Genomic DNA, 27,914 nt, shown 5'->3' on the forward strand with positions numbered 1-27,914 from the left:
TCGAACTCGGAGATTTACGGTAATAGCCGTCCGTTGGTACTCGGGGCTCTCGTGGACATTTTTCAACATGTTGAAAAATCTTCACGAGTCTTCACGAGCTTACCGCGTTTCCCGAGTACCTGCCGTTAGCGTTACGAGCCGCTAAGTGACGTCCCAAGCTCCGACGTACCCGCTACGTATATTCTACGTGCTTACCACAAGTTTGATTTTTTTTTAACTCGGGAGAGCTCTTGAATTACCCCGTACAGTGGGACAGGCTCTTAACTCAGCGGGTGAGGCAGCATCTCTAGAGAGAAGGAATGGGCAGTTTCAGGTTCGAGACCTTTCTTCAGACATTTCTTCATTTCTTCATTTCTTCAGACATAAAATTCAGAAATTTGGATATGATATTAACTTGCTTGAACATGAAGTCCAGATTAAAATCATCACCGACCCGTGCTTAAAATTGACGTGTACAGAAAATTAAAATGTACGAGTTATAGGGCTGTAAGGAAAAAATATTTTCAATTCATATTTAGGCAGGCAATTGATGTGGTCCATTTTCTCTATAGTCTGGCTGCATGCCAAGTTTCAGTATCGTAGTAGTATCTCCAAATGCTGCAACTCAGAACTCTTCCCATCAAAACACCAGAGCGGCATGGTGGCATTGCGGTAGAACTGCTGCCTTACAGTGCCAGAGGCCCAGGTTCAATCCCGCCTATGGGTGCTGCCTGTACGGAGTTTGTACGATCTCCCCCTGACCTGAATGGGGTTTCTCCGGTTTCCTCCCACACTCCAAAGACTTGTAGACTAATTGGCTTGGTATAAGTCCCTGCTCCCTGCTGATCACCAACCCCTCTCACTCACCCCCTACGACGTGTATGTGGCACTGAGTAGGACTAATGCACGTAAGGCTGCTGGCCCTGACGGCATCCCCGGGCGCGTCCTCAGGGCCTGTGCTGTGCAGCTGACAGACGTCTGGACTGACATCTTCAACCTGAAAATGTGCCCAACCTGTCACTTGCCCAAGCAGTTGTGCCCACGTGCCTTAAAACCACCTCCATCGTGCCGGTGCCAAAACATTCCACTGCGGCAAGCCTCAACGACTTCCGCCCAGTTGCACTTACTCCCATCATCACCAAGTGCTTCGTGAGGCTGGTCCTGGCACACCTCAAAGGCTGCCACCTCAAATGTTGCCCTGCTTTAAACTTGCCCCTCTCTCTTCAAAGCTATGCCTAGAATTTGATATATCCATCCTGCAAAAAGGTTCTGACTGTCTAATATTTGTAAAATTACAATGAATGTCAGTGTTTATATTATTTGAAGTGATGCGTGTAAACTATAAAAGACAGAAGATAAAGGAAGTGATCAAAGAACTAGACAGGTGTAGAGGTGATAATATTTGTTGCAGAACTAATAGATTGTGAAAGGTGTAGATAGATATACTTCTATAGTTTATAGTCTAAGACAGGAATAATCCTATCCATATTATATGTACTAGTAGTTGTTGTAGTAGTAGGCCCCTCTCGGTCATGCCCGACCATGGATGATGCATCCTGGTCGGATGCAAGCCTGGGCGATGTCATATGGAGGACAGGCTGTTGCCCACGCAGCACGCCCCCCCCCCCCCCCCACCCCCCTCTCCACGTCGCTGATCGATCCAAAGGAACAGCAGACCCGTTACAGTTTGGCACCAGCGCCTTCGCAGGAGCTGCCAGAGCGAGGTTGCAAACAACGACGAAATGCCTTAGGGGCTCCGGATTTTCTTGAGGTTTACTCCAGGAGCCTTTTCCATGACTGGATATGGCCACTGTGGAGGTTTTAAATCAGAGTTTTCCCTCTCCTAGATGGACTGCCTTCCCAGGCTGATGAGCCCCATCTGCCCAATAGTCGTGGGGGCGGGAGCATCTAATATGCAGTTTTATTATGTATTCTTATGTATTATATGTAGTTCAGTAAAATGGTTATCGATGTGAATGGGAATTATCCTATCCATGTTACAGGTAGCTTAGTAAAATGGTTATCCAGTGTGCAGATAAAATACATTCAATGGTCATAAGCGCGGGGTTTGCTTCTACAGAGGCCCGGGGAGCCGTTGGTGAGAGGAGGACTTACCTCGAGCTGTGAGTATAAAAACAGCGCGGGGTTTGCTTCTACAGAGGCCCGGGGAGCCGTTGGTGAGAGGAGGACACCTGGAGCTGTGAGTATAAGAACAGCGCGGGGTTTGCTTCTACAGAGGCCCGGGGAGCCGTTGGTGAGAGGAGGACTTACCTGGAGCTGTGAGTATAAATACAGCGCGGGGTTTGCTTCTACAGAGGCCCGGGGAGCCGTTGGTGAGAGGAGGACTTACCTGGAGCTGTGAGTATAAATACAGCGCGGGGTTTGCTTCTACAGAGGCCCGGGGAGCCGTTGGTGAGAGGAGGACTTACCTGGAGCTGTGAGTATAAATACAGCGCGGGGTTTGCTTCTACAGAGGCCCGGGGAGCCGTTGGTGAGAGGAGGACTTACCTGGAGCTGTGAGTTACCCAAATCTGCAACGTTCCATCTCACTTCCAGAGAAGGATTCTGATTCTGGTGGAAGCCTCTGATTGGTGGAAGAGGACCAGCGGAAGCAGCTGATTGGCTTGTATTGTATTTGTATTGTAATTGTAAGGCTTTATTGTATTCGGATAAAGGGGGAGAATGAGGGCCAGGGCAGTTTACTGTTCTGGATGTCAGATGTGGGAGGTCATGGAGTCGGAGTGCCCTCCAGACGTCCACATCTGCGCAAGGTGCGTCGAGATGGGGCTCCTAAGGGACCGTGTCAGGAACCTGGAACAGCAACTCGATGACCTCTGTCTGCTCAGGGAGAGCGAGGAGGTCATAGAAAGGAGTTACAGGGAGGTGGTCACTCCAAGACCACGGGAGACAGAAAACTGGGTCACAGTTAGGAAGGGCAACGGGCAGAGGCAGGGACTGGTGAGTACCCCGGTGGCTGTACACCTTGAAAATAAGTACTCATGCTTGAGTAAGGGTGGGGGAGACAGCCTACCTGGGGGCAGCGACAGCGGCCGGGCCTCTGGCACAAAGACCGGACCGGTTGCTCAGAAGGGTAAGGAAAAGAGGGGGAGGGCAATTGTAATAGGGGACTCTATCGTCAGGGGGTCGGATAGGCGATTCTGTGGATGCAGACAGGAGTCCCGGATGGTAGTTTGCCTCCCTGGTGCCAGGGTCAGGGATGTGTCTGAACGTGTCCAAGAAATCCTGAAATGGGAGGGAGAGGAGCCTGAGGTTGTGGTGCATATAGGTACCAACGACATAGGTAAAAAAAGAGAAGAGGTCCTGAAAGAAGAATTTAGGGAGTTAGGTAGAGAGTTAAGGAGAAGGACTGGAAAGGTAACAATCTCAGGATTACTGCCTGTGCCACGCGACAGTGAGAGTAGGAATGGAGCGAGGTGGAGGATAAATGCGTGGATGAGGGACTGGTGCAGTGGGTATGGATTCAAGTTTCTGGATCATTGGGACCTCTTTTGGGGAAGGTGCGACCTGTACAGAAAGGACGGGTTGCACTTGAACTCAAGGGGGACCATTATCCTGGCGGGGAGATTTGCAAAGGCTACTGGGGAGACTTTAAACTAGTATGGTTGGGGGGAGGGACTCCAAATTGGGAAAGCTAGCAGTCAGTGTGTGAAGCAGGGGGCAGAGAATGGTAGCACTCTGACCCAAAATGTAGGGGAGAGAGAAGAAAAAGAAAATAATCAGAGAATAAGAGAGGGTGGGTTTCTTAAATGTGTATATTTTAATGCTAGGAGCATTGTAAGAAAAGTGGATGAACTTAGAGCCTGGATTGACACCTGGAAGTATGATGTTGTGGCGATCAGTGAAACATGGTTGCAGGAGGGCTGTGATTGGAAACTAAATATTCCAGGATTTCGTTGCTTCAGGTGTGATAGAATTGGAGGGGCAAGAGGTGGAGGTGTTGCATTGCTTATCAGGGAAGATATTACAGCAGTGCTTTGGCAGGATAGATTAGAGGGCTCGTCTAGGGAGGCTATTTGGGTGGAACTGAGAAATGGGAAAGGGGTAGCAACACTTATAGGGGTGTATTATAGACCGCCAAATGGGGAGCGAGAATTGGAAGAGCAAATATGTAAGGAGATTGCAGATATTAGTAGTAAGCACGTGGTAGTGATTGTGGGAGATTTCAATTTTCCACACATAGACTGGGAAACACATTCTGTAAATGGGCTGGATGGGTTGGAGTTTGTAAAATGTGTGCAGGATAGTTTTTTGCAACAATACATAGAAGTACCTACTAGAGAAGGGGCGGTACTGGACCTCCTGTTAGGAAATGAGATGGGTCAGGTGGCTGAGGTATGCGTTGGGGAACAGTTCGGGTCCAGTGATCACAATACCATTAGTTTCAATATAATTATGGAGAGGGACAAAACTGGACCTAGGGTTGAGATTTTTGATTGGAGAAAGGCTAACTTTGAGGAGATGCGAAAGGATTTAAAAGGAGTAAATTGGGACAGTTTGTTTTATGGGAAAGATGTGGAAGAGAAATGGAGTACATTTAAAGGTGACATTTTAAGAGTACAGAATCTTTATGTCCCTGTTCGGTTGAAAGGAAATCGTAAAAATTGTAAAAAGCCATGGTTTTCAAGGGAAATTGGACACTTGGTTCGGAAAAAGAGGGAGATCTACAATAGTTATAGGCAGCATGGAGTAAATGAGGTGCTTGAGGAGTATAAAGAATGTAAAAAGAATCTTAAGAAAGAAATTAGAAAAGCTAAAAGAAGATATGAGGTTGCTTTGGCAAGTAAGGTAAAAGTAAATCCGAAGGGTTTCTACCGCTATATTAATAGCAAAAGGATAACGAGGGATAAAATTGGTCCATTAGAGAGTCAGAGTGGCCAACTGTCTGCAGAGCCAAAAGAGATGGGGGCGATATTGAACAGTTTCTTTTCTTCGGTATTCACCAAGGAGAAGGATATTGAATTATGTGAGGTAAGGGAAACAAGTAGAGTAGCTATGGAAACTATGAGGATGAAAGAAGAGGAAGTACTGACACTTTTGAGAAATATAAAAGTGGATAAGTCTCCAGGTCCGGACAGGATATTCCCTAGGACATTGAGGGAAGTTAGTGTAGAAATAGCAGGGGCTATGGCAGAAATATTTCAAATGTCATTAGAAACGGGAATAGTGCCGGAGGATTGGCGTACTGCGCATGTTGTTCCATTGTTTAAAAAGGGGTCTAAGAGTAAACCTAGCAATTATAGACCTGTTAGTTTGACTTCAGTGGTGGGCAAATTAATGGAAAGAATACTTAGAGATAATATATATAAGCATCTGGATAAACAGGGTCTGATTAGGAACAGTCAACATGGATTTGTGCCTGGAAGGTCATGTTTAACTAATCTTCTTGAATTTTTTGAAGATGTTACTCGGGAAATTGATGAGGGTAAAGCAGTGGATGTTGTGTATATGGACTTCAGTAAGGCCTTTGACAAGGTTCCTCATGGAAGGTTCGTTAAGAAGGTTCAATGGTTGGGTATTAATGGTGGAGTAGCAAGATGGATTCAACAGTGGCTGAATGGGAGATGCCAGAGAGTAATGGTGGATGGTTGTTTGTCAGGTTGGAGGCCAGTGACGAGTGGGGTGCCACAGGGATCTGTGTTGGGTCCACTGTTGTTTGTCATGTACATCAATGATCTGGACGATGGTGTGGTAAATTGGATTAGTAAGTATGCAGATGATACTAAGATAGGTGGGGTTGCGGGTAATGAAGTAGAGTTTCAAAGTCTACAGAGAGATTTATGCCAGTTGGAAGAGTGGGCTGAAAGATGGCAGATGGAGTTTAATGCTGATAAGTGTGAGGTGCTACATCTTGGCAGGACAAATCAAAATAGGACGTACATGGTAAATGGTAGGGAATTGAAGAATGTAGGTGAACAGAGGGATCTGGGAATAACTGTGCACAGTTCTCTGAAAGTGGAATCTCATGTAGATAGGGTGGTAAAGAAAGCTTTTGGTGTGCTGGCCTTTATAAATCAGAGCATTGAGTATAGAAGATGGGATGTAATGTTAAAATTGTACAAGGCATTGGTGAGGCCAATTCTGGAGTATGGTGTACAATTTTGGTCGCCTAATTATAGGAAGGATGTCAACAAAATAGAGAGAGTACAGAGGGGATTTACTAGAATGTTGCCTGGGTTTCAGCAACTAAGTTACAGAGAAAGGTTGAACAAGTTAGGGCTTTATTCTTTGGAGCGCAGAAGGTTAAGGGGGGACTTGATAGAGGTTTTTAAAATGATGAGAGGGATAGACAGAGTTGACGTGGAAAAGCTTTTCCCACTGAGAGTAGGGAAGATTCAAACAAGGGGACATGACTTGAGAATTAAGGGACTGAAGTTTAGGGGTAACATGAGGGGGAACTTCTTTACTCAGAGAGTGGTAGCTGTGTGGAATGAGCTTCCAGTGAAGGTGGTGGAGGCAGGTTCGTTTTTATCATTTAAAAATAAATTGGATAGTTATATGGATGGGAAAGGAATGGAGGGTTATGGTCTGAGCGCAGGTATATGGGACTAGGGGAGATTATGTGTTCGGCACGGACTAGAAGGGTCGAGATGGCCTGTTTCCGTGCTGTAATTGTTATATGGTTATATGGTTATATGGTTATAAGGTCATAAATGATAGGAGCAGAATTAGGCCATTCAGCCCATCACATCTACACTGCCCTTCAATCACGGCTGATTTATCTCTTCCTCCTAACCCCATTCTCCTGCCTTCCCCTCATAACCCTTGACACCCGTACTAATCGAGAATCTATCTATCTCTGGCTTAAAAGTATCCATTGACTTGGCCTCCACGGCCTTCTGTGGCAAATAATTCCACACATTCACCACCCTCTGACTAAAAAAATTCCTCCTCATCTCCTTCCTAAAGGAACGTCCTTTAATTCCGAGGCTATAACCTCAGTCTCTCCCACTGAGGCTATGGTCTTAATTTCTCCCACAAGTAGAAACATCCTCTCCACATCCACTCTATCCAAGCCAATGTAATCAATTGAATGTGAAGCAACTTGTACATGTTTATTACCTACACAGATACAGTGCTAATGAAGAGTCCATGACTGGAAGCATTGATTCTCTTTCCCTCTTCACTGATGATGCTTGACCTGTTGAATGCTTGCAGTAATTTTTTGCTTATGTATTGAAGACATTATTTGGCATAAACTTTACATGGATGAATGTTAAGGCCTGTTAGTAATACAAAACTCTCTGATCCGTCATCATTCAGCAAAATACACTTGACACACAGTAAGACGAGGGAGGGAGATAACGCTTGCAAGTTTACTGTTTAATCTTGATCCAACTTTTGTTTCAAGTGGATTGGGATTTTGATTTGTACTAATCTGGTGAGATTTTATTTCCTAATATTGAAAATATTGATATTTTTTCAAGATGACACAAAGACGTTGTGAGGACACGTATTTATTAGCAGTACTGAATGTTAATATATAGCAGGTTCTATATCTCAATATCTTTTCTCCTTCCTAATATCACAGAACTGATAGTGACTGTGACGGTTTTTCGAATGGTGCTTAATTTTTGGTTTTAATAATCTTTCTGGTGAAAACATGAGTCGCAAAGTATGCATTAGATGCAGGAAACATGTGCCATTGTAACTGAAGTTGACACGAAAACATTCAGATGTTATATTTACTAATAATATGTCTACCAACATTTTTGGATATCCACTCAAAGTAATGGGACACTTTTGTGTAAACACCAGGAAATCCTTGTGCCCCACATTCTTTTCCCCAGCTAACTATTCCCCACACATAGGCATTATTTCTTTCATCGCTACAGACTAAAGGACCTCCAGAATCTCCTTTGCACGAGTCGACGTTTCCTTCCAATTTTCCTAGACAAGAAAATTAAAATTAAAACAATTGTAAAGATCTTAAACTTTATAAAAAATTGAATTCAAAAGTTTGCGTGCATTTGGGTGACCTAAAGTAAAAATTATATATTTCATTTTTTACTGGTGAACTTTGACACATCGGGATCAATTTGAGTAATTGGATATTTCAGACTGAATTGAAAGCATTAAATAATTTGCAGAATATTAACAACAACATATGAATCAGGGATGCAAACTAAGTATGAACAAGCAACTGCAGATGCTGATTAATAAACAGAAGGACACAAAGTGCTGGAGTAACTCAGAAGGTCAGGCAGCATCTCCGGAGAACATGGAGAGGTGACGTTTTGGGCGTCTTTCGGTCTGAAGAAGGTCACGTATCCATGTTCTCTGGAGATGCCCGTCTGACCTGCTGAGTAACTACATCACTTTGTGAACTGTGGTGCAGAAGCTAAGAATGTAGCGCTTTCAGGAAACCAGCAATTACATAATTTGATAAATTTGTTGCTTCATTCCATGATATGAAATTCCAAGGCTTTAGAAACTCTGTATGTTCCATATTGATCCCGTTCAATCTGATAGTGCAGTTTCATTGGAGTTCTAAGGATTTTTTCCCCATTGTCTTATCGGTGTTATGGCACGAAAAAGTATTGAATACTTGGGCCAATGTGGCTCAGCTGAAAAGCTCTGTAGTTGTGGGATGGTCCCTTCTAGAGCTTCTGCCTCACAGAGACATGAGTTCAATACTGTCTGTGTGCATGTTCTCCCTGGGATATGTGTGGATTTGTAGACTGTAAATTGCCCCTAGTGTGTAGGGAGTGGATGGGAAAGTGGAATAACATAGGGATCTAGGATTACTGGTGCATGGTTCCTTGAAGGTCGAGTCGCAGGTGGTCAAAATGGCATTTGGCACTTTGGCCTTCATCAGTCAGAGTATTCAGTATAGAAGTTGGTGAGACTGCATTTTGAGTATTGTGTTCAGTTCTGGGTACCATGTTATAGGAAAGATATTGTCAAGCTTGAAAGGGTTCAGAAAAGATTTACAAGGATGTTGCCAGGACTAGAGGCTGTGAGCTATCGGGAGAGGTTGAGTAGGCTGGGTCTCTATTCCATGGAGCGCAGGAGGATGAGGGGAGATCTTAGAGGTATACAAAATCATGAGAGGAATAGACCGGGTAGATGCACAGAATCTTTTGCCTAGAGTAGGAGAATCGAGGACTAGAGGACATAGGTTCGAGGTGAAGGGGAAAAGATTTAATAGGAATCCGAGGGGTAACGTTTTCACACAAAGGGTGGTGGGTGTGTGGAACAAGCTGCCATAGGAGATGGGCAAGGTCCTCAAGGAGTATTTCTCCTCTGTATTTACCGAGGAGAAAGACAGAAGGACGGCGAAAATTGGAGCAGTCACTGGAAGTGGCTTGAGAGCAGTCAAGGTTACTGTCGAAGAAGTACCGAAGTACTTGTCGTGTATGAAGGTAAACAAATCTCCAGGGCCTGATCTGATTTATCCGAGGACATTGCGGGAAACTAGAGAGGAAAGTGCGGGAGCCCTGGTTGACATTTACGAGTCGTCCTTAAATACAGGAGAGGTGCCGGAAGACTGGAGGCTGGCAAATGTTGTACCTCGTTTCAAGAAGGGCTGCAGGGAAAATGTTGGGAACTATAAGCCGGTGAGCTTAACATCTGTAGTTGGTAAGTTGCTGGAGAGTATTCTGAGGGATAGGATATACAAGCATTTGGATGGGCAAGGGCTGACTCAGGATAGTCAGCATGGTTTTGTACGTGGGAGGTCGTATCTCACAAATCTGATTGATTCTTTTGAAGATGTGACCAAAAAGGTTGATGAGGGCAGAGATATAGATGTGTACATGGACTTCAGTAAGGCGTTCGACAAGGTTCCGCAAGCTAGGCTGCTCTGGAAAGTTAGATCGCATGGGATCCAAGAAGAAATAGCTGGATGGATAGCAAATTAGCTCCATGGAAGGAAGCAGAGGGTGATAGTGGAAGGTTGCTTCTCAGGCTGGAGGCCTGTGACTAGTGGTGTGCCTCAGGGTTCAGTGCTGGGCCCGTTACTGTTTGTCATCTACATCAATGATTTGGATGAGAACATACAGGGCAAGATTAGCAAGTTTGCCGATGATACAAAAGTGAGTGGTTTTGCAGATAGTGAAGATGGTTGTGAACGATTGCAGCAGGATCTGGATCGATTGGCCAGGTGGGCTGAGGAATGGTTGATGGAATTTAATACAGAGAAGCGTGAGGTGTTGCATTTTGGGACATCGAACAAGGGCAGGACCTACACAGTGAATGGTAGGCCTCTGGGGAGTGTTGTAGAGCAGAGGGATCTAGAAGTACAGGTGCATGGTTCCTTGAAGGTCGAGTCGCAGGTAGATAAAGTGGTCAAAATGGCTTTTTGCACTTTGGCCTTCATCAGTCAGAGTATTGAATATAGAAGTTGAGAGGTCATGTTGCAGTTGTATAACACGTTGGTGAGACCGCATTTAGAATATTGTGTTCAGTTCTGGGCACCGTGTTATAGGAAAGATGTCAAGATTGAAATGGTACAGAAAAGATTTACAAGGATGTTGCCAGGACTAGAGGCTGTGAGCTATAGGGAGAGGTTGAGTAGGCTGGGTCTCTATTCCATGGAGCGCAGGAGGATGAGGGGAGATCTTAGAGGTATACAAAATCATGAGAGGAATAGATCGGGTAGATGCACAGAATCTTTTGCCTAGAGTAGGAGAATCGAGGACTAGAGGACATAGGTTCGAGGTGAAGGGGAAAATATTTAATAGGAATCCGAGGGGTATCTTTTTCGCACAAAGGGTGGTGGGTGTATGGAACAAGCTGCCAGAGGAGGTAGTTGAGGCTGGGGACTATCCCATCGTTTAAGAAACAGTTAGAAAAGTACATGGATAGGACAGGTTTGGAGGGATATGAACCAAGCGCTGGCAAGTGCATTATCTTTATTCTTTTACTGGCATTTGGCTGCAACAAATAGCTGGAATAAACTTCCTGAAGATTTAAGACTTGCCTCAACTTTGACCACTTTTAAAATAAGACTGAAAATTTTTATGTTTACTTTAGCTTTCAGCTAAATCTTAACTACATTGCACTTTTAACTTTTGCACTTTTTATAATGCATTTTTAATTTTGCTTTTCTTTTCTTTTAGTTCTTCTATTTTATTTCATTTTATTATTTCATTTATTGTATGACATGTCTTTATGTGAAGCACTTTGAGTCTGCCTCGTGTATGAAATGTGCTATATAAATAAAGTTGCCTTGCCTTGCCTTGCCTACTTTTTTAAATTTCTCATCAACTGAACCAGCATCAACTAGACGAGTATTTACTCCTCATCCCTAAATCCTTCAACTGATAAGCTTGCTGCCATTGCAGGGAGCAGTTTCGGGGTAACCATATTGCTGTGGTTCTGGATTTTCATAGGAATCAAAAGGCATACTGGCATCACATCCTACGCACCTTAAATCAATCACTTTCTGATTCATTTAGTGCCACAGATCTGACCATTTCTGACCCAAACTGATTTCCATGATTGAGATCAAAGTTTTAATCTTACCTGCACATAGCATTCCTTCAAAAAAATCAGATTGGTAAATTGCTGTACAGTTTCCAATAATTTCAATCTCAGCGTAACGAAGAACGTTCACCGTAACGCCATCTATAAATGGAAAACAGAGCAATATGACAACACTACAATTAAATATTACATGTTATTTAAAACAATTTGTGCATATTCATAGTTCCCCCCAATTTAATACCTGAACTATTGAAAATGGAATTAAGAGAATGTTGAATAATTGTCCCATAGATTATTTAATTTCATGTTTAATCCAGATACCCAACATGTCCCTTGATAGAGAATACAAATATTTACCACCGTCTAAAGATGAGTCGTCCAATTATGGCCAAGCTTTCTGAAACTTATAACACTTATAAAACTAAAGGTGACAGATTTCTAACTAGAGGAAGTGTAAATGTTTATGCATGTAACATCGTACGTCCACTTATCTTTGGCTGAAATATGTGTGCATTTATTTTGGAATGTGCTTATGCACTTGTTAATATTAGTGTGTACATTTGTTATGTGTTTACTGGGTGATTTTGTTTATGCTGGCCAGTGTACATTCAACTGTGTGTTTAAGAAAGAACTGCAGATGCTGGAATAATCGAAGGTAAACTAAAGTGCTGGAGAAACTCAGCGGGTGAGGCAGCATCTATGGAGCGAAGGAATGGGTGACGTTCAACTGTGTGAGTGCTTTTGAGTGTTAAAGTGTGTGGGAATGTGTGTGCACGCGTGTGCAGGAATGAGCATGTGCGTTGTACTTTTAATGCAAGAACAAAGGGCGGCATGGTGGGGTAGCGGTAGAGTTGCTGCCTTACAGCCAGAGACCCGGGTTGGATCTCGACTACGGGTGCTGTCCGTACGTTCTCCCGGTGACCTGCGTGGGTTTTCTCCGACATCTTCGGTTTTCTCCCACACTCCAGAGACATACAGGTTTGTAGTTTAATTGGCTTTCTATAAATGTAAATTGTCCCTAGTGTGTGTGGGAGAGTGTTAATATGTGGGGATTGCTGGTCAGCGCGGACTCGGTGGGCTGAAGGGCCTGTTTCCGCGCTGTATCTCTAAACTAAACTAAACACAGGCAATCAGAGGAGATGTGATAGAAGAACTTAGCGTAGAAGCTAATTGATTTTTACAAATCTCTATCATTTAGTGTCAGTGAATACCATTCGTGATTTTATTTACAAGTAAACTTTCAGATTATTATTGTGGACAATGTTTTCTTGCTTGTGGAAGTAAAGCCTGAAGAAGTTAAAATTCTCTTGCTTATTTAAGTTTAGAACAACATCAGAAGTTGTAAATGAAAGTTAACCATCAAGCCTTGGAGACCCACTACTAAGACTCTGAGGCCACAAAGCCCAATCTTTCTGATGTACACGTCTTAAAGCCAGTTGGTAGGAGGAAGAAAAATCAGAAATATTTAAGAAACAAAAGCACCATCAGAAGGTTTGGTAATTAGAGCTTTAAAATAATTGGTGATCATTTTCTTAGAAGGAAAACCTTCAGAATATTTTAGCATATAACGCTGTGATATAAATTTACCTTCAGCTATTCCCCAACCTGATACGGTGCATGTCTTGTTTGGCGTAAATAAGTAATTAGACCAGGGAACACACACTGGTTGGACATCTTCACTCAGTGGAATACATTCTTCGTCTTTATAGACGTGAACCACTTTTAATAACGCAATGTCATTCTCATATGTTCTGGGATTGTAGTTATAATGTATAATGATCTTTTCGACTGGTAAAATTTCTTCTCTCTTTGAAATATCTCTTTTATTGTACTTTGCAATTCTTACAACGTAGTTAGATAAGTGATAAGGTCTAGAACAAAGATGAAAAAAATGAATAAACGTAATATCAACCACAGCACAACATCATAAGTTTTAAGATTTTTTTGGGGCAGGGATAGGTCTGGATATTGTGGGGAAAATCAAAGCAGGTTACAATGTGATTAGTTCAGAAGCTAGGGAGGATAGATTGGGAGCCATTTTTTCACACAGAATGGTGGTGGGTGTATGAAACAAGCTGCCAGAAGAGGTAGCTGAGGCTGAGACTATCCCAACATTTAAGAAACAGTTCGACAGGTACATGGATGGGATAAAACAGGTTTGAAGCGATATGGACTAAACACAGGCAGGTGGGCCTAGTGTAGCTGGGACATGTTGGTCGGTTTGGGCATGTTGCGCTGACGGGCCTGTTTCCACACTGTATCACTCGGAGACAGGGAATGTAGGTGAGGTGTTAAATGAGTGCTTAGCATCTATATTTACCAAAGAGAAGGACTTGAAGGCCAGTGAGATCAGTGTGGAGAATACAAATATGCTAGGGCTATGATTGAGAAGGAGGTGGTTCTGAGGCTCTTGAAGAGCATTAAGGTGGATATGTCCCCAGGGCCTGATGGGATGTATCCCAGGTTATTGAGGAAGGCAAGCGAGGAGATTGCAGGGGCCTTGATGAGGATCTTTGTATCTGCTCCAGCCACAGGCGAGGTCCCAGAGGGCTGGAGAATGGCCAATTTTGACCCTTTGTTTACGAAGTGAAGTAGAGGGAATCCAGCGAAGTATTAGCCCGTGAGTCTCACGTCAGTGGTAGGAAAAATATTGGTGAGAATAATTTGCGAGAATAATTCTCTTAAAGATAGCGGAGTTAAGGGATATGGGGAGAAGGCAGGAAAGGGCTACTGATTGTGGATGATCAGCCATGATCACATTGAATAGCGGTGCTGGCCCGAAGAGCCAAATGGCCTACTCCTGAACCTATTGCCTAGTGAGGAAAAAAAAAAAAAAATGGTGCGGCCCTGTCCAGTCGCCGTTGTGGCAGCTCCGCGAAAATTGTGTGTGTTTTTAACTTTCATGTTCCTTTTTAACTAATTTCTAAGTTCTAACTCCCTAGTACTAACAAAGTATGGCAGGGAAACCCTCTTAAATCTAAACTCTAGGGCAAACGGAGCCTTTTAAACTCTGTACTTACTGATCCAGCGTGGCCAGCAGAGATAAACAGAAGGTACACAAAATTGCTGGGGAAACTCAGCGGGTGCAGCAGCATCTATGGAGCGAAGGAAATAGGCGACGTTTCGGGCCGAAACCCTTCTTCAGACTGAGATAAAGATAAACAGAAGCTGCTGCAGCAACAATGGGAGCTCGGCTACAAGGAAAACCCGGAGAAAACATCGAGGGAAGCGGGGGTGGGGGGATTCGGAATAGGCTGAGAGCCCAAGCCTTTCGTCCCCCTCTGCCCAGCATTCTTCTGGCGAATGTCCAGTCCCTGGAAAACAAGCTGGATGACCTCAGGGCGAGGATCAGATTCCAGCGAGACATAAGGGACTGCAACATCCTCTGCCTGACTGAAACATGGCTGACCTCACTGATTCCGGATCAGGTAATCTGCCCAACCGAGTCCTTCACTGTCCACCGTGCTGACGGAACAGAAGCATCTGGGAAATCCAAGGGTGGAGGAGTCTGCTTCATGACCAATAACAACTGGTGCAACCTTGGAAATATCAAGATGCTTTCCCGTTCCTGCTCGCCGGACCTGGAGCACCTGACGATCTCATGCCGCCCATTCTACCTTCCCTGGGAGTTCGGCGCAGTGATCGTCACAGCCGTCTACATTCCACCGCAGGCGGACACCGACGTGGCACTATCGGCCCTACACGATGTGCTATGTCGACACCTAACCAAGAACCCGGATGCGGCTATGGTGGTGGCTGGAGATTTTAATAAATCAAATCTCAAGAAGGTCATGCCGAACTTCTACCAACACATCACGTGTGCCACCAGGGGGGAGAGAACTTTGGACCACTGCTACACACCGTTCAGGAAAGGCTACAAGGCCGTTTCACTCCCTCCCCTAGGAAAATCTGACCACGCTGCCATTTTCCTGCTGCTGGAGTATAAACAGAGGATAGTTCGGGAAGCGTTAGAGACGAGGGACGTAAAGCGATGGTCTGACCAGTCAGAGGACATGCTGCAAGATGCACTGAGTGATGTCGACTGGAATATGTTCGAAGCAAGTTCCAGTGACGTCAGTGAGTTCGCGGAAGCAGTCACGGACTTCATCGCAACAGTAACCGACAACATCGTCCCCACGGTAAGGGTAAGCACCTTTCCGAACCAAAAACCCTGGGTAGGCAGGTCCGTTCGTGTGGCCCTGAATGCTCGCACCATTGCCTACAACTCGGGCCTGGCATCAGGAAACATGGACGTCTACAAGGCAGAGTCCTACCGACTGCGAAGGGCGGTAAAGGACACAAAACGGAGGTACAGGGACAAGATGGAGTCACAGATGGAGCAGCAGGACACCAGACGCCTGTGGCAGGGGCTACGGACTGTAACCAACTACCGGAGCACCCCACCCTCATCCGCAAGTGCCGGCACCTGCCTAGCTGATGACCTGAACTCCTTTTACGCTCGTTTCGAGAGGGGCAACACCACTCCAGGTCTGCCGACTATCGACAATACCGCCAGTGTGCTGGCTACCGAAGCTGAAGGGAGGAATGTGCACACATTCTCGCTGTCCGAGCATGACGTGAGGAGGGCTCTGACACGGGTGAACACGAGGAAAGCTGCAGGCCCCGATGGCATTTCGGGGCGAATACTCAAGTCCTGTGCTACTAGGTGCTCACTACAATATTCAACCTCTCCCTGGACATGTCCGTCGTCCCTGCCTACTTCAAAAAATCCATCATTGTACCGGTACCAAAAAATGCCTCCCCAGCCTGTCTGAATGACTACCGTCCGGTGGCCCTTAGCTCGGTAGTCATGAAATGCTTTGAGAGGCTGGTGAAGAAACACATCTGCGCCTTCCTCCCTCGCAACATGGACCCGTTGCAGTTCGCATACCGTCCGAACAGATCCACGGACGATGCGGTCTCCCAGGTTTTGCACACCGCTCTCTCCCACCTGGACAGCCAGAAGGGGGGCTACGTGAGGATGCTGTTCATAGACTTCAGTTCAGCCTTCAACACGATAGTCCCCACCAGACTGGCCGGGAAGCTACTGGAATTGGGGCTCAACACTTCCCTGTGTGCCTGGGTCCTGGACTTTCTCACCGCCAGGCCCCAGGTAGTCAAGATGGGAGGGAATACATCGAAGTCCCTCACCCTGAGCACAGGACCACCCCAGGGTTGCGTCCTCAGCCCCCTATTGTACTCCCTGTACACACATGACTGTGTGGCTAGGTAGGTTCAGCTCCAACTCAATAATTAAGTTTGCTGATGACACTGTGGTGGTGGGCCTGATCTCAGACAACGATGAGAAGGCCTACCGGGAGGAGGTGGCTGATCTAGCACTCTGGTGCCAGGATAACAGCTTCCTCTTGAACATCAAAAAAACGAAGGAGCTGATCGTGGACTTTAGGAGGGCACATCATCCGAGGACGTACACACCATTGAGGATAAATGGGGATCCTGTGGATAGGGTGAGCTGTTATAAATATCTGGGAGTCCACATCTCTGAGGATATGACATGGACATCACACGCCGCAGCACTCGTGAGTAAGGCAAGGCAGCGCCTTTACCACCTCAGGCAATTGAGGAAATTCAGAGTGTCTCTGAGGATCCTCCAGTGCTTTTACGCAGCGGCTGTGGAAAGCATCTTGTCCGGTAATATTACCATCTGGTTTGGGAATTGCTCTGCCCAGGACAAGAAGGCTCTGCAGAGAGTAGTGCGTTCGGCCGAACGCACTATGGGAACTTCACTCGCCCTCCTGCAGGAACTATACATCAGGAGGTGCAACTCCAGAGCCAATAAAATCATGGGAGACCCCTTCCACCCATGCAACGGACTGTTTCCAGCTGCTACGGTCAGGCAAACGCCTCCGTTGCCATGCTGTGAGAACGGAGAGGTTGAGAAGGAGTTTCTTCCCAGAGGTCAATCGGACTGTAAATCTCACCAGGGACTAACTTTACTGAACGTTTTTCCTTCCAATATTTAATATGTAAAAGAATATGTGTGTGTTTATGAGTGTGTTTATAGTTTGTTTGTTTGTCTTTTTGCACAAAGTCCGCGAGCATTGCCACTTTTCATTTCACTGCACATCTCGTATGTGTATGTGACGAATAAACTTGACTTGACTTGACTTGACTTGAGATAGGAGTTACACCGGGAATGGGCTAACTAGGGATAGCCAGCATGGCTTTGTACACGGCGGTTCGCGCCTAACTAACTTGATTGAGTTTTTTGAGGAAGTGTCAATTGAGATTGATGAGAGTATGGCGGTGAATATCGTATGAATGGAATTTTGAACGGCCTTTGACAAGGTCCTTCATGGTTAACTGATCCAGCAGATTAAGATGCACAGGTTTCACTATGACTTGGTTGTATGGATAGAAAATTGGCTTATTCATAGAATACAGAGGGTTGGGGTGGAAGGTAGATATTCAGTCTAGAGGTCTATGACCTGTTGTTCCACAGGGTTCTTTTGTTTAGTTTAGTTTAGAGATTCAGCGAGTCCACACCGGCCAGCGGTCCCCGCACATTAACACTGCCCACCACACACTAGGCACAATTATTACAATTATACCAAGCCGACTAACCTACAGACCTGTACAGTACGCCTTTGGAGAGTGGGAGGAAACAGAAACTCTCGGAGAAAACCCACACAGGTCACGGGGAGAACAATAGGTAATAGGTGCAGGAGTAGGCCCATTCAGCCCTTCGAGCCAGCACCGCCATTCACTCTGATCATGGCTGATCATCCCCAATTAGTACCCCATTCCTGCCTTTTCCCCATATCCCCTGGCTCCACTATCTTTAAGCGCTCTATGTAACTCCCTCTGAAAGCATCCAGAGAACCAGCCTGCATTGCCTCCTGAGGCAGAGAATTCCACAGACTCACAACTCTCTGGGTGAAAAGGTTTTTCCTCATCTCCGTTCTAAATGGCTTACCCCTTATTCTTAAACTGTGGCCCCTGGTTCTGGACTCCCCCACATTGGGAACATGTTTTCTGACTCTAGCGTGTCCAATCCTTTAATAATTTTATATGTTTCAATAAGATCCCCTCTCATCCTTAAAAATTCCAGTGTATACAAGCCCAGCCTCTCCATTCTCTCAGGATATGACAGCCCCGCTATCCCGCAAATTATCCTCATGAGCCTACGTTGCACTCCCTCAATAGTAAGAATGTCCTTCCTCAAATTTGGAGACCAAAACTGCACACAATATTCCAGGTGTGGTCTCACTAGGACCCTGTCCAACTGCAGAATGACCTTTTTGCTGCTATACTCAACTCCTCTTGTTATGAAGTCCAACATGCCATTCGCTTTCTTCACTGCTTGCTGTACCTGCATGCTTACTTTCATTGACTGATGAACAAGGACTCTCAGATCCCATTGTACTTCCCCTTTTCCCAACTTGACACCATTTAGATAATAATCTGCCTTCCTGTTTTAGCTACCAAAGTGGTTAACCTCACATTTATCCATATTAAACTGCATCTGCCATGCAACTGCCCACTCACCCAATCTGCACAAGTCACCCTGCATCCACATAGCATCCTCCTTACAGTTCACACTGCCACCCAGCTTTGTGTCATCTGCAAATTCGCTAATGTCACTTTTAATCCCTTCATCTAAATCATTAATATATATTGTAAGTAGCAGCGGTCCCAGCACCAAAACTTGTGGTACCCCACTAGTCACTGCCTGCCCTTCTGAAAGGGACCCGTTAATCCCTACTCTTTGTTTCCTGTCTGCCAACCAATTTTCTATCCATGTCAGCACTCTACCCCCAATACCATGTGCCCTAATTTTGCCCACTAATCTCCTATTTGGGACCATATCAAAGGCTTTCTAAAAGTCCAGATACACTACATCCACTGACTCTCCCTTGCCCATTTTCCTAGTTACATCCTCAAAAAATTCCAGAAGATTAGTCAAGCATGATTTCCCCTTTGTAAATCCATGCTGACTTGGACCGATCCTGTTACTGCTATCCAAATGTGCGGCTATTTCATCTTTTATAATTGACTCCAGCACCGGTCAGGCTAACTGGTCTATAATTCCCTGTTTTATCTCCCCGCCTTCCTTAAAAAGTGGGATAACATTAGCTACCCTTCAATCCACAGGAACTGATCCTGAAACTATAGAACATTGGAAAATGATCACCAATGCGTCCACGATTTCTAGAGCCACTTCCTTTAGTACCCTGGGATGCAGACCATCAGATCCCGGGGATTTATCAGCCTTCAGTCTACCCAGCACAATTTCCTGCCTAATGTGGATTTCCTTCAGTTCCTCCGTCACCCTAGGTACTATGGCCAAACGTGCAAATTCTGTACAGACAGCACCCGTAATCGGGATCGAACGCGAGTCTACGACTCTGTAAGGCAGCAACTCTACCGCTGCGCCACCGTGCCTAACAACTTGGACGTAAATGTAGATGGGTTGATGAGTTGGTTTGTTTGTGACACCAAAATTGAAGGAGGTGTAGACAGTGAGGAATGCTATCAGAAGATCCAGATCAGATGGAGAAGTGGCTGGAGAAATGGCAGGTATGAGGTGTGTTGCACTGTGTGAGGTTGAATGTATGGGTAAAGTATTAAGTTAATGGCAAGACCCTGAACAGCATTAATATGCAGAGGGATCTTGGATTCCAAGTTCCTGCAGTAGCTTACTAAAGTTGGCAGTACAGTGACAAGTAAATATGGTGGTTGAGAAGGCATTTGTTATGCTTGCCATCATTGTTAGGGGCATTGAATGTAAGTGTCAGGAAGTCATGATACAGCTCTATAGGACCTTGGTTAGGTTGCATTTAGAGTATTGTGGGCCTGTCTCACTTACGCGACTTTTCAGGCGACTGCCGGCACCCGTCATCGGTCATTGCAGGTCGCCGAAAATTTTCAACATGTTGAAAATCTAGCAGCGACCAGAAAGACGCTATGACTCTTCGGGTGACTTGAGGAGATGACTCACGACCATACAGGCGACACCTCGGCGACATGTTCTGGTCGCCGCTGGATTTTCAACATGTTGAAGATTTTCGGCAACCTGCAACGATCTATGACGGGTGCCAGCAGTTGCCGAAAAAGTCGCGTAAGTTGGGCAGGCCCTTTTCATACAGCTACAGGAAGGATGTGGAGGCTTTGGAAAGCGTGCAGAGGGGGCTTACCAGAATGCTGCCTGGATTAGAGGGTCTCAGCCGCAGGGAGAGGTTGGATAAACCTGCATTGTTTTTTTCTGGAGAGTCAGAGGGGAGTTTTGATAGATTTGGATAAAATTATGAAAAGACATAGATTGGGGAGACAGATCCTTTTTCCCAGGGTGTAAATGTCCAGCACAAGAGGGCATGGCTATAAGGTGATAGGGGGAAAGTTTCATGGAGATGTGCGGGGCAAGTTTTTTACCAAGGGAGGCCTGGAATGCATTGCCAGGTGGTGGAGGCAGATACAAAGGTGGCATTTACGAGCCTTTCAGATACACACGAGGAACTGCAAGGAATGGAGGTCTATAGATCATGTACAGGCAGATGAGATAAATTTAACCAGGCATCATGTTCACTGCAAATATTCTGGGCTGAAGTGCCCGTTCCTGTGCTGCTTGTACTGTTCTCATTCTATAATCATAAGATCATCATGTGATAGGAGTAGAATTAGGCCATTCGGCCCATTCAGTCTACTCCGCCATTCAATCATGGCTGACCTATCTCTCCCTCCTAACCCCATTCTCCTGCCTTGACCTCATAACCTCTGTCACCTATACTAATCAAGAATCTATCTATAGCTATATCCACTGACGGCCTCCACAGCCTTCTGCGACAAAAAATTCCACAAATGCACCACCCTCTGACTAAAGAAATTCCTGCTATTGAGGGAGTGCAGCGTAGGTTCATAAGGTTAATTCCCGGGATGGCGGGACTGTCATCTGCTGAGAGAATGGGGCGGCTGGGCTTGTATACTCTGTAATTTATGGCAAGTATGATATTGTGGGAATTACAGAGACATGGCTGCATGAGGGCCAGGGCTGGGAACTGAATATTCAAGGGTATACCTCCTATCAAAAAGACAGACAGGTGGGCAGAGGGGGTGGGGTAGCTCTGTTGGTGAGGAATGAAATTCAGTCCCTTGCAACTGAACTGATAGAACTAAGGAATTGTAAGGGTAAAAATACCCTAATGGGACTTATCTACAGGCCCCCAAACAGTAGCCTGGAAATAGGGTGTAAGTTGAATCAAGAGTTAAAATTGTCATGTTATAAAGGTAATGCCACAGTTGTTATGGGAGATTTCAACATGCAGGTTGACTGGGAACATCATGTTGGTACTGGACCCCAACAAAGGGGGTTTGTGGAGTGCCTGCATGATGGATTCTTAGAGCAGCTTGTATTGGAGCCGACCAGGGAGAAGGCAATTCAATAGACAATCGAAAATAGACAATAGGTGCAGAAGTAGGCCATTCGCCCCTTCGAGCCAGCACCGCCATTCAATGTGATCATGGCTGATCATCCCCAACCAGTACCCCATTCCTGCCTTCTCCCCATATCCCCTGACTTCGCTATATAGCTCTCCCTTTAAAGTATCCAGAGAATCGGCCCCCACTGCCCTCTGAGGCAGAGAATTCCACACTCACAACTCTCTGTGTAAAAAAGTGTTTCCTCATCTCCATTTCACTATTTCATACAGAGAGTTGTGAGTCTGTGGAATTCTCTGCCTGAGAGGGCGGTGAAGGCCGGTTCTCCGCTACTTTCAAGAGAGAGCTAGATAGGGCTCTTAAAAGGGGATATGGGGAGAAGGCAGGAACAGAGTACTGATTGGGGATGGTCAGCCATGATCACATTGAATAGCTGTGCTGGCTTTAAGGGCCGAATGGCCTACTCCTGCACGTATTGTCTATTGTCTCCTCATCTTGTTCCTAAAATAACATCCTTTATTTCTGAGGCTATGACTTCTGGCGCTAGACTCTCCCACTAGTGGAATCATCCTCTCCACATCCCCTCTATCCAAGCATGTTACCATTCTGTATGTTTTGATGAGCCTCCCCCCCCCCCCCCCCCCCCCCCCCCCTCTTTCTTCTAAACTCCAGCAAATCCAGGTCGAGTGCCATCAAACGTTCATAATATGTCACTAATCTTGTCAGATGCATAAGATAGACACAAAATGCTGGAGTAACTCAGCGGGACTGGCAGCATCTCTGGAGAGAAGGAATGGGTGACGTTTCGGGTCGAGACCCTTCTTCAGATACAGATGTATACTAACAGTTATGGGAATGATTTTTGTGGTAATGCCTGGATGAAGGCAAGTCTTAATGAAATAATCCCATTTGCAAAAAATCGATTCTTTCATACTTCTTCAGCAGCTATGTATCCAGATAGCTGGTATAAATTGTCATTACTCCATTAACGGAATGAAAAATTGTTGGTGAAAATGTCAGTGGCAAAGAATTATGGAAAATTAAATATTTGAGCAGAATGTATTTTTAGTGGAGGATGTCATCATATAAGACAGAATGCCAGGAAATTACCACAACCTGGCAAGGTTGCGCAGCGGTAGAGTTGCTGCCTACAGCGCTTGCAGCGTCGGAGACCTGTGTTTGGGCCCGACTACGGGTGCTGTCTGTACGGAGTTTGTACCTTCTCCCCGTGACTGCGCGGGTTTTCTCCGAGATCTTCGGTTTCCTCCCACACGCCTAAGACGTACAGGTTTGTAGGTTAATTGGCTTGGTATAAGTGTAAATTGCCCCTTGTGTGTGAGGGATAGTGTTAATGTGCGGGGATCGCTGGTCAGCGCGGACTTGGTGGGCCGATGGGCCTGTTTCCGTGCTGTATTTCTAAAATAATCTAAACAACCTAGCAACCACCTTCAGATATTCAGCAGCTCAATCCCCATTGTGATTGGATTGTTGGTATATAGAGAGTAGAGGGCTGAGTGTTTAGAATTCTGAGCAAACATCAACGTGTTGGGTATCAGATAAATCAGGCACTAAATAAGTATTTTGGTCTAATAATTGAACATTCACTAATTTACTGAATGGAAAGTACAAACAACACGAGGCAATTTTGAATTGATGTTTCTTATGTTTCAAATACATTTAATTCTCTTTTGCGTCAGATTGTTTGATTTTGCATTCATCTGCACCAAAGTGCCTCAAGTGGGATACCATCTATTTTAGGAACTTCCCTGAAATCAAGCTTGGCAGGAGATAAGCTTGGGAAAATTCAGGATCTCGATCAGTAGGCCAGGTGGGCTGGGGAATGGTTGATGGAATTTAATACAGAGAAATATAAGGTGTTGCATTTTGGAAAATCTAACATGGGCAGGACCTACACAGTGAATGGTAGTTGTAGAGCAGAGGGATCTATGAGTGCAGGTGCATGGTTCCTTGAAGGTGGCATCACATGTAGATAGGTTGATCAAAAAGGCATTTGGCACATTGGCCTTCATCAGTCAGAGTATTGAGTATAGAAGCTGGGAGGTCATGTATAAACCTACTGATTCCCACAGCTACCTTGACCACACTTCTTCCCACCTTGCTTTCTGCAAAGACTCCTACTCTGTCGACATCACATCTGAGCCCAAGATGAGGTGTTCCATACCAGGACATCTGAGATATCCTCATTCTTTAGGGAACGGGGGTTCCCCTCTCCCATCATAGATGAGGCCCTCACAAGGGTCTCCTCGATATCCCGCAGCTCCGCTCTTACTACCCCTCCCCCTGGTCGCAACAGAGACCGATTCCCCCTTGTCCTCACCTTCCACCCCATCAACTGTTGCATACAGCACATAATCCTCCAACACTTTCGCCACCTCCAACAGATCCCACCACTAGCCACATCTTCCCATCACTTCCGCTTTCCGCAGAAACTGTTCCCTTCGCAACTCCCTGGTTAACTCGTCCCTTCCCAACCAAACCACCCCCTTACCGGGTACCTTCGCCTGTAACCACGGAAGATGCCACACCAATCGCTATACCTCCTCCCTCGACTCGACGGGCAGGCGAGGCGCTGCTGCTGCTGAACTCCATGGGCTGCACTACGTCGGGACGGGGGAGGCAGGAACCGGAGGTGGCGCTCCGACAGGGACCCTGACAATCTTTTAAGGTGAGGCAGAGGTTCATATGCAGCTCCTCCAACCTCATCTATGGTGTCTGCTGTTCCAGGTGTGGACTCCTATATATTGGCGAGACCAATCCCAGACTGACCTTTCTGTCCTGGGCCTCCTCCACTGTCAGAGTGAAGCCCAGTGCAAATTGGAGGAACAGTACCTCATATTTCGCTTGGGCAGCTTACAACCCAGCAGTAGGACTATTGATTTCTCTAACTTCAAGTAACCCCTGCATCCCCTCGCTCTCCATCCCTCCCCAACCATAATTGTCGTACTAGTTTCACTGTTGCCTTGCTAAGTTTCACTGTCTGTATGACTTGTTATCACCTTTCCCACGGGCGACAATGGACCATTGTGGGTTCCACCTTTCCTTGATCATCGGTGCTGACATTGATCTGTCTTTTCCCTTTCCCCTGACTTTAAGTCCGAAGAAGCATCTCTAGCCGAAACGTATGGTTGCCAACTGTCCCGTATTAGCCAGGACATCCCGTATATTGGGCTAAATTGGTTTGTCCCGTACAGGACCGCCCTTGTCCCGTATTTGACTGCTACTACTTGGGTCGAGGGGACTGTCGGGTCGGAGCGCCGCCTCCGGTTCCTGCCTCACCTGTCCCAACATAATGCAGCCCATGGAGTGCAGCAGCAGCAGCGCCTCACCCGCGGCCGCCCCGTCGGTCGGCAGCCCGGCCAGGTCGGCAGCCCGGACCTTCGCTTACCGCCGACACCATCACCCCTCCTTCTCATGGCCGATTATCGGCTCATGAGTTGGATGGGGTGCCGAACTTTGCATGCGACGTTGCGCGGCCAGGGCCAAAACTCCTCAGCTGGCCTGCCGGCTAGGCTTTGTGTGCAGTCCAGCACCCGGGCCAACTCATCATTCACCCGGCCACGGCCGAGTCAGTCAACTAATTGCCGTCAGGAAATTGTCCCATATTTTGACCTTTTGTCCCTTACTTGCGAGTGAGAAAGTTGGCAACCCTACCGAAACGTCACCTATTCTTTTACTCCAGGGATGCTCCGTAACCCGCTGAGTTATTCCAGCTTTTTGTGTCTGTGTGCAGTTATATTAGATGCTGGTGAGGCCGCATTTAGAGTATATCGTTCAATCTGGGCATCATGTTATAAGATAGACGTTGTTAAGTTGGGAAGGGTGCAGAGAAGATTTACAAGGATGTTGCCAGGACTCGACGGTCAGAGCTATAGGGAGAGGTTGAGCAGCCTGGGACTATGCCCAGGAGTGCAGAAGGGGTAATCTTGATGTATACAATCATGAGAGGAATAGATCGGATTAGAAATTAGTCCACAATTGGATTGCAAAAGAAAATAAGGAACATTAAGTAGATGTTTTGATAAAGTAATAGAATTTGATCAGTTTTGAGAATCAGTACAACATTTTACCAACATAAAATGGATCGATTTTTAAAACTTTCGAAATGTTATTTTACATAGATGAATGCTTTAACAAACACACAGAAATACTTTCGGAGAAAACTGATGCATTAAGGATGGCCGTATTCCAAAAGACATCCTCTATGGAGAGCTAACATCTGGGAGGAGAACCGTCGGCCACCCCCAGCTACGTTACAAGGATGTCTGCAGGAGAGATATGAAGGCGCTGGACATCGATGTGGAGTCCTGGGAGAGCCTTGCAGCTGACCGCACGAGGTGGAGAGGTACCCTGAATCAACATCTCAAAACGGGGGAAGAGGAACTGTTGAACGCAGCGGCAGGCAAGCGGGCACACAGAAAGGAGCGCGGCAACTCCAACAAAACAGAGACCACACGCACAAATGTGACCTTTGCCACAGAGAGTGTCACTTTCACACTGGTCTCTTCAGCCACAAGCCACGCTGCTCCAGCCGAGGTTTGGAGCAAGCAGCCAACAACTAGGAAGCATCACCCATCAAGTCAAGTCAAGTCAAGTCAATTCTATTCGTCACATACACATCCGAGATGTGCAGTGAAATGAAAAGTGGCAATGCTCGTGGACTTTGTGCACAAAGACAAACAAACAAACAACCAAACAAACTACAAACAGAATGTAACAGAATCACATATTCTTTTACATATTAAATATTGTGGGCGGAAGGAAAAAGGGAAAAAAACAGCAATTTTTAAAAAATAGCAGTAGAGTGGTACAGTAAAGTTAGTCCATGGTGAGATGGTCAGTCATGACCGAGGGGAGCCTATGATGTTGCATGTGACAATAAAGTGTTCCATTCCATAACATTAGTGGTCAAGTGAAGGTGGGATTTCGTACCTTAAACAATGGGCAGCGGTGAGAATCCAACAGCCACCAATGAAGATACCCCCACAATTCAAAATGTTATTGTTATAAACAGCGATTTGCCATGGAAATTGTTTCTGTGGAAACAAAATAACATAATTTTCTTCTTTTAAAACTGTTAATCTGAAAAAAGAAAGTCGCAATATCATTATTTAAATTGCGTTGTTTCAAACAGAACTGAATACTTTCGCATCAGGGGTGGCACGGCGGCGCAGTGGTAGAGTTGCTGCCTCACAGCGCCAGAGATCCGGGTTCGATCCTAACTACGGGTGCTGTCTGAACAGAGTTTGTACGTTCTCCCTGTGACCGCGTGTTTTTTTTTCCGGGTGCTCCAATTTCCTCCCACACTCCAAAGACGTGCAGGTTAATTGGCTTCTGCAAATTGTCCCTAGTCTTGTGGGATGGATCTAGTGTATGGGGATCACTGGTTGGCTTGGGCTCAGTGGGCTGAAGAACCTGTTTCCATGCAGTATTTCTAAGCTAAACATTAGAGAATCAGAACAAAATGTCCTATAGCCTCTGGCTCCATATGAGTATCAACCATTCAATTACATAATTCTACAGAAATTGAAGTTTTTCTTCTTCCTTTTTCAACTCCACACAATTGTTCTGCCACCTTTCTATGTTTATTGGAAATTTATTGGAGCCAACCAGCTCATCTTCGGCAAGTGGGAGGAAACCGGAGCGCCTGGGGTCAGTGAGTCTGCACCACCTCCCCAAGACTCATGCATGATAGATCATTTCAGACCTAAACTTCCATGGGAATCTTCCAATTGTCCACTTATGTTAACGTCTTTGGAACTACTGGTAATTTCACGGTCAGGTGACCACCACATTATCCAGTCCATATGCAGTGTGGTATATAAATACAAACCAACTTGCGATCCATCCTATACTATGTTTAAGAAGTAACTGCAGATGCTGGAAAAATCGAAGGTAGACAAAAATGCTGGAGAAACTCAGCGGGTGAGGAAGCATCTATGGAGCGAAGGAATAAGCTCCTATTTCTTGGCTCCATCGATGCTGCCTCACCCGCTGAGTTTCTCATGCATTTTTGTTTACCATTCATACTATGCTATGCTTCCCACACATATATGTTGCCATATTCTACACAC

General features: G+C 45.7%; 1 protein-coding gene across 19 annotated transcripts in view; it reads right to left on the bottom strand.

Moving 5' to 3' along the window:
- Positions 1–7,438: 7,438 nt before the first annotated feature.
- Positions 7,439–27,914, bottom strand: part of cfi (complement factor I) — an 86,916-nt gene continuing 66,440 nt past the window's right edge. For all 19 annotated transcript variants that reach the window (XM_033019506.1, XM_033019550.1, XM_033019541.1 and 16 more), the window contains 4 exons: positions 26,773–26,876; positions 13,015–13,298; positions 11,467–11,568; positions 7,439–7,887 (listed from right to left, as the gene is read on the bottom strand). In XM_033019506.1, coding sequence (XP_032875397.1) covers positions 7,670–7,887; positions 11,467–11,568; positions 13,015–13,298; positions 26,773–26,876 — 708 coding nt within the window. In that variant the 3' untranslated portion in view covers positions 7,439–7,669. The remainder of the gene's footprint in view (positions 7,888–11,466; positions 11,569–13,014; positions 13,299–26,772; positions 26,877–27,914) is intronic.

This window comes from Amblyraja radiata, chromosome 1 (assembly GCF_010909765.2).
Source record: "Amblyraja radiata isolate CabotCenter1 chromosome 1, sAmbRad1.1.pri, whole genome shotgun sequence".
Classification (NCBI taxonomy): domain Eukaryota; kingdom Metazoa; phylum Chordata; class Chondrichthyes; order Rajiformes; family Rajidae; genus Amblyraja; species Amblyraja radiata.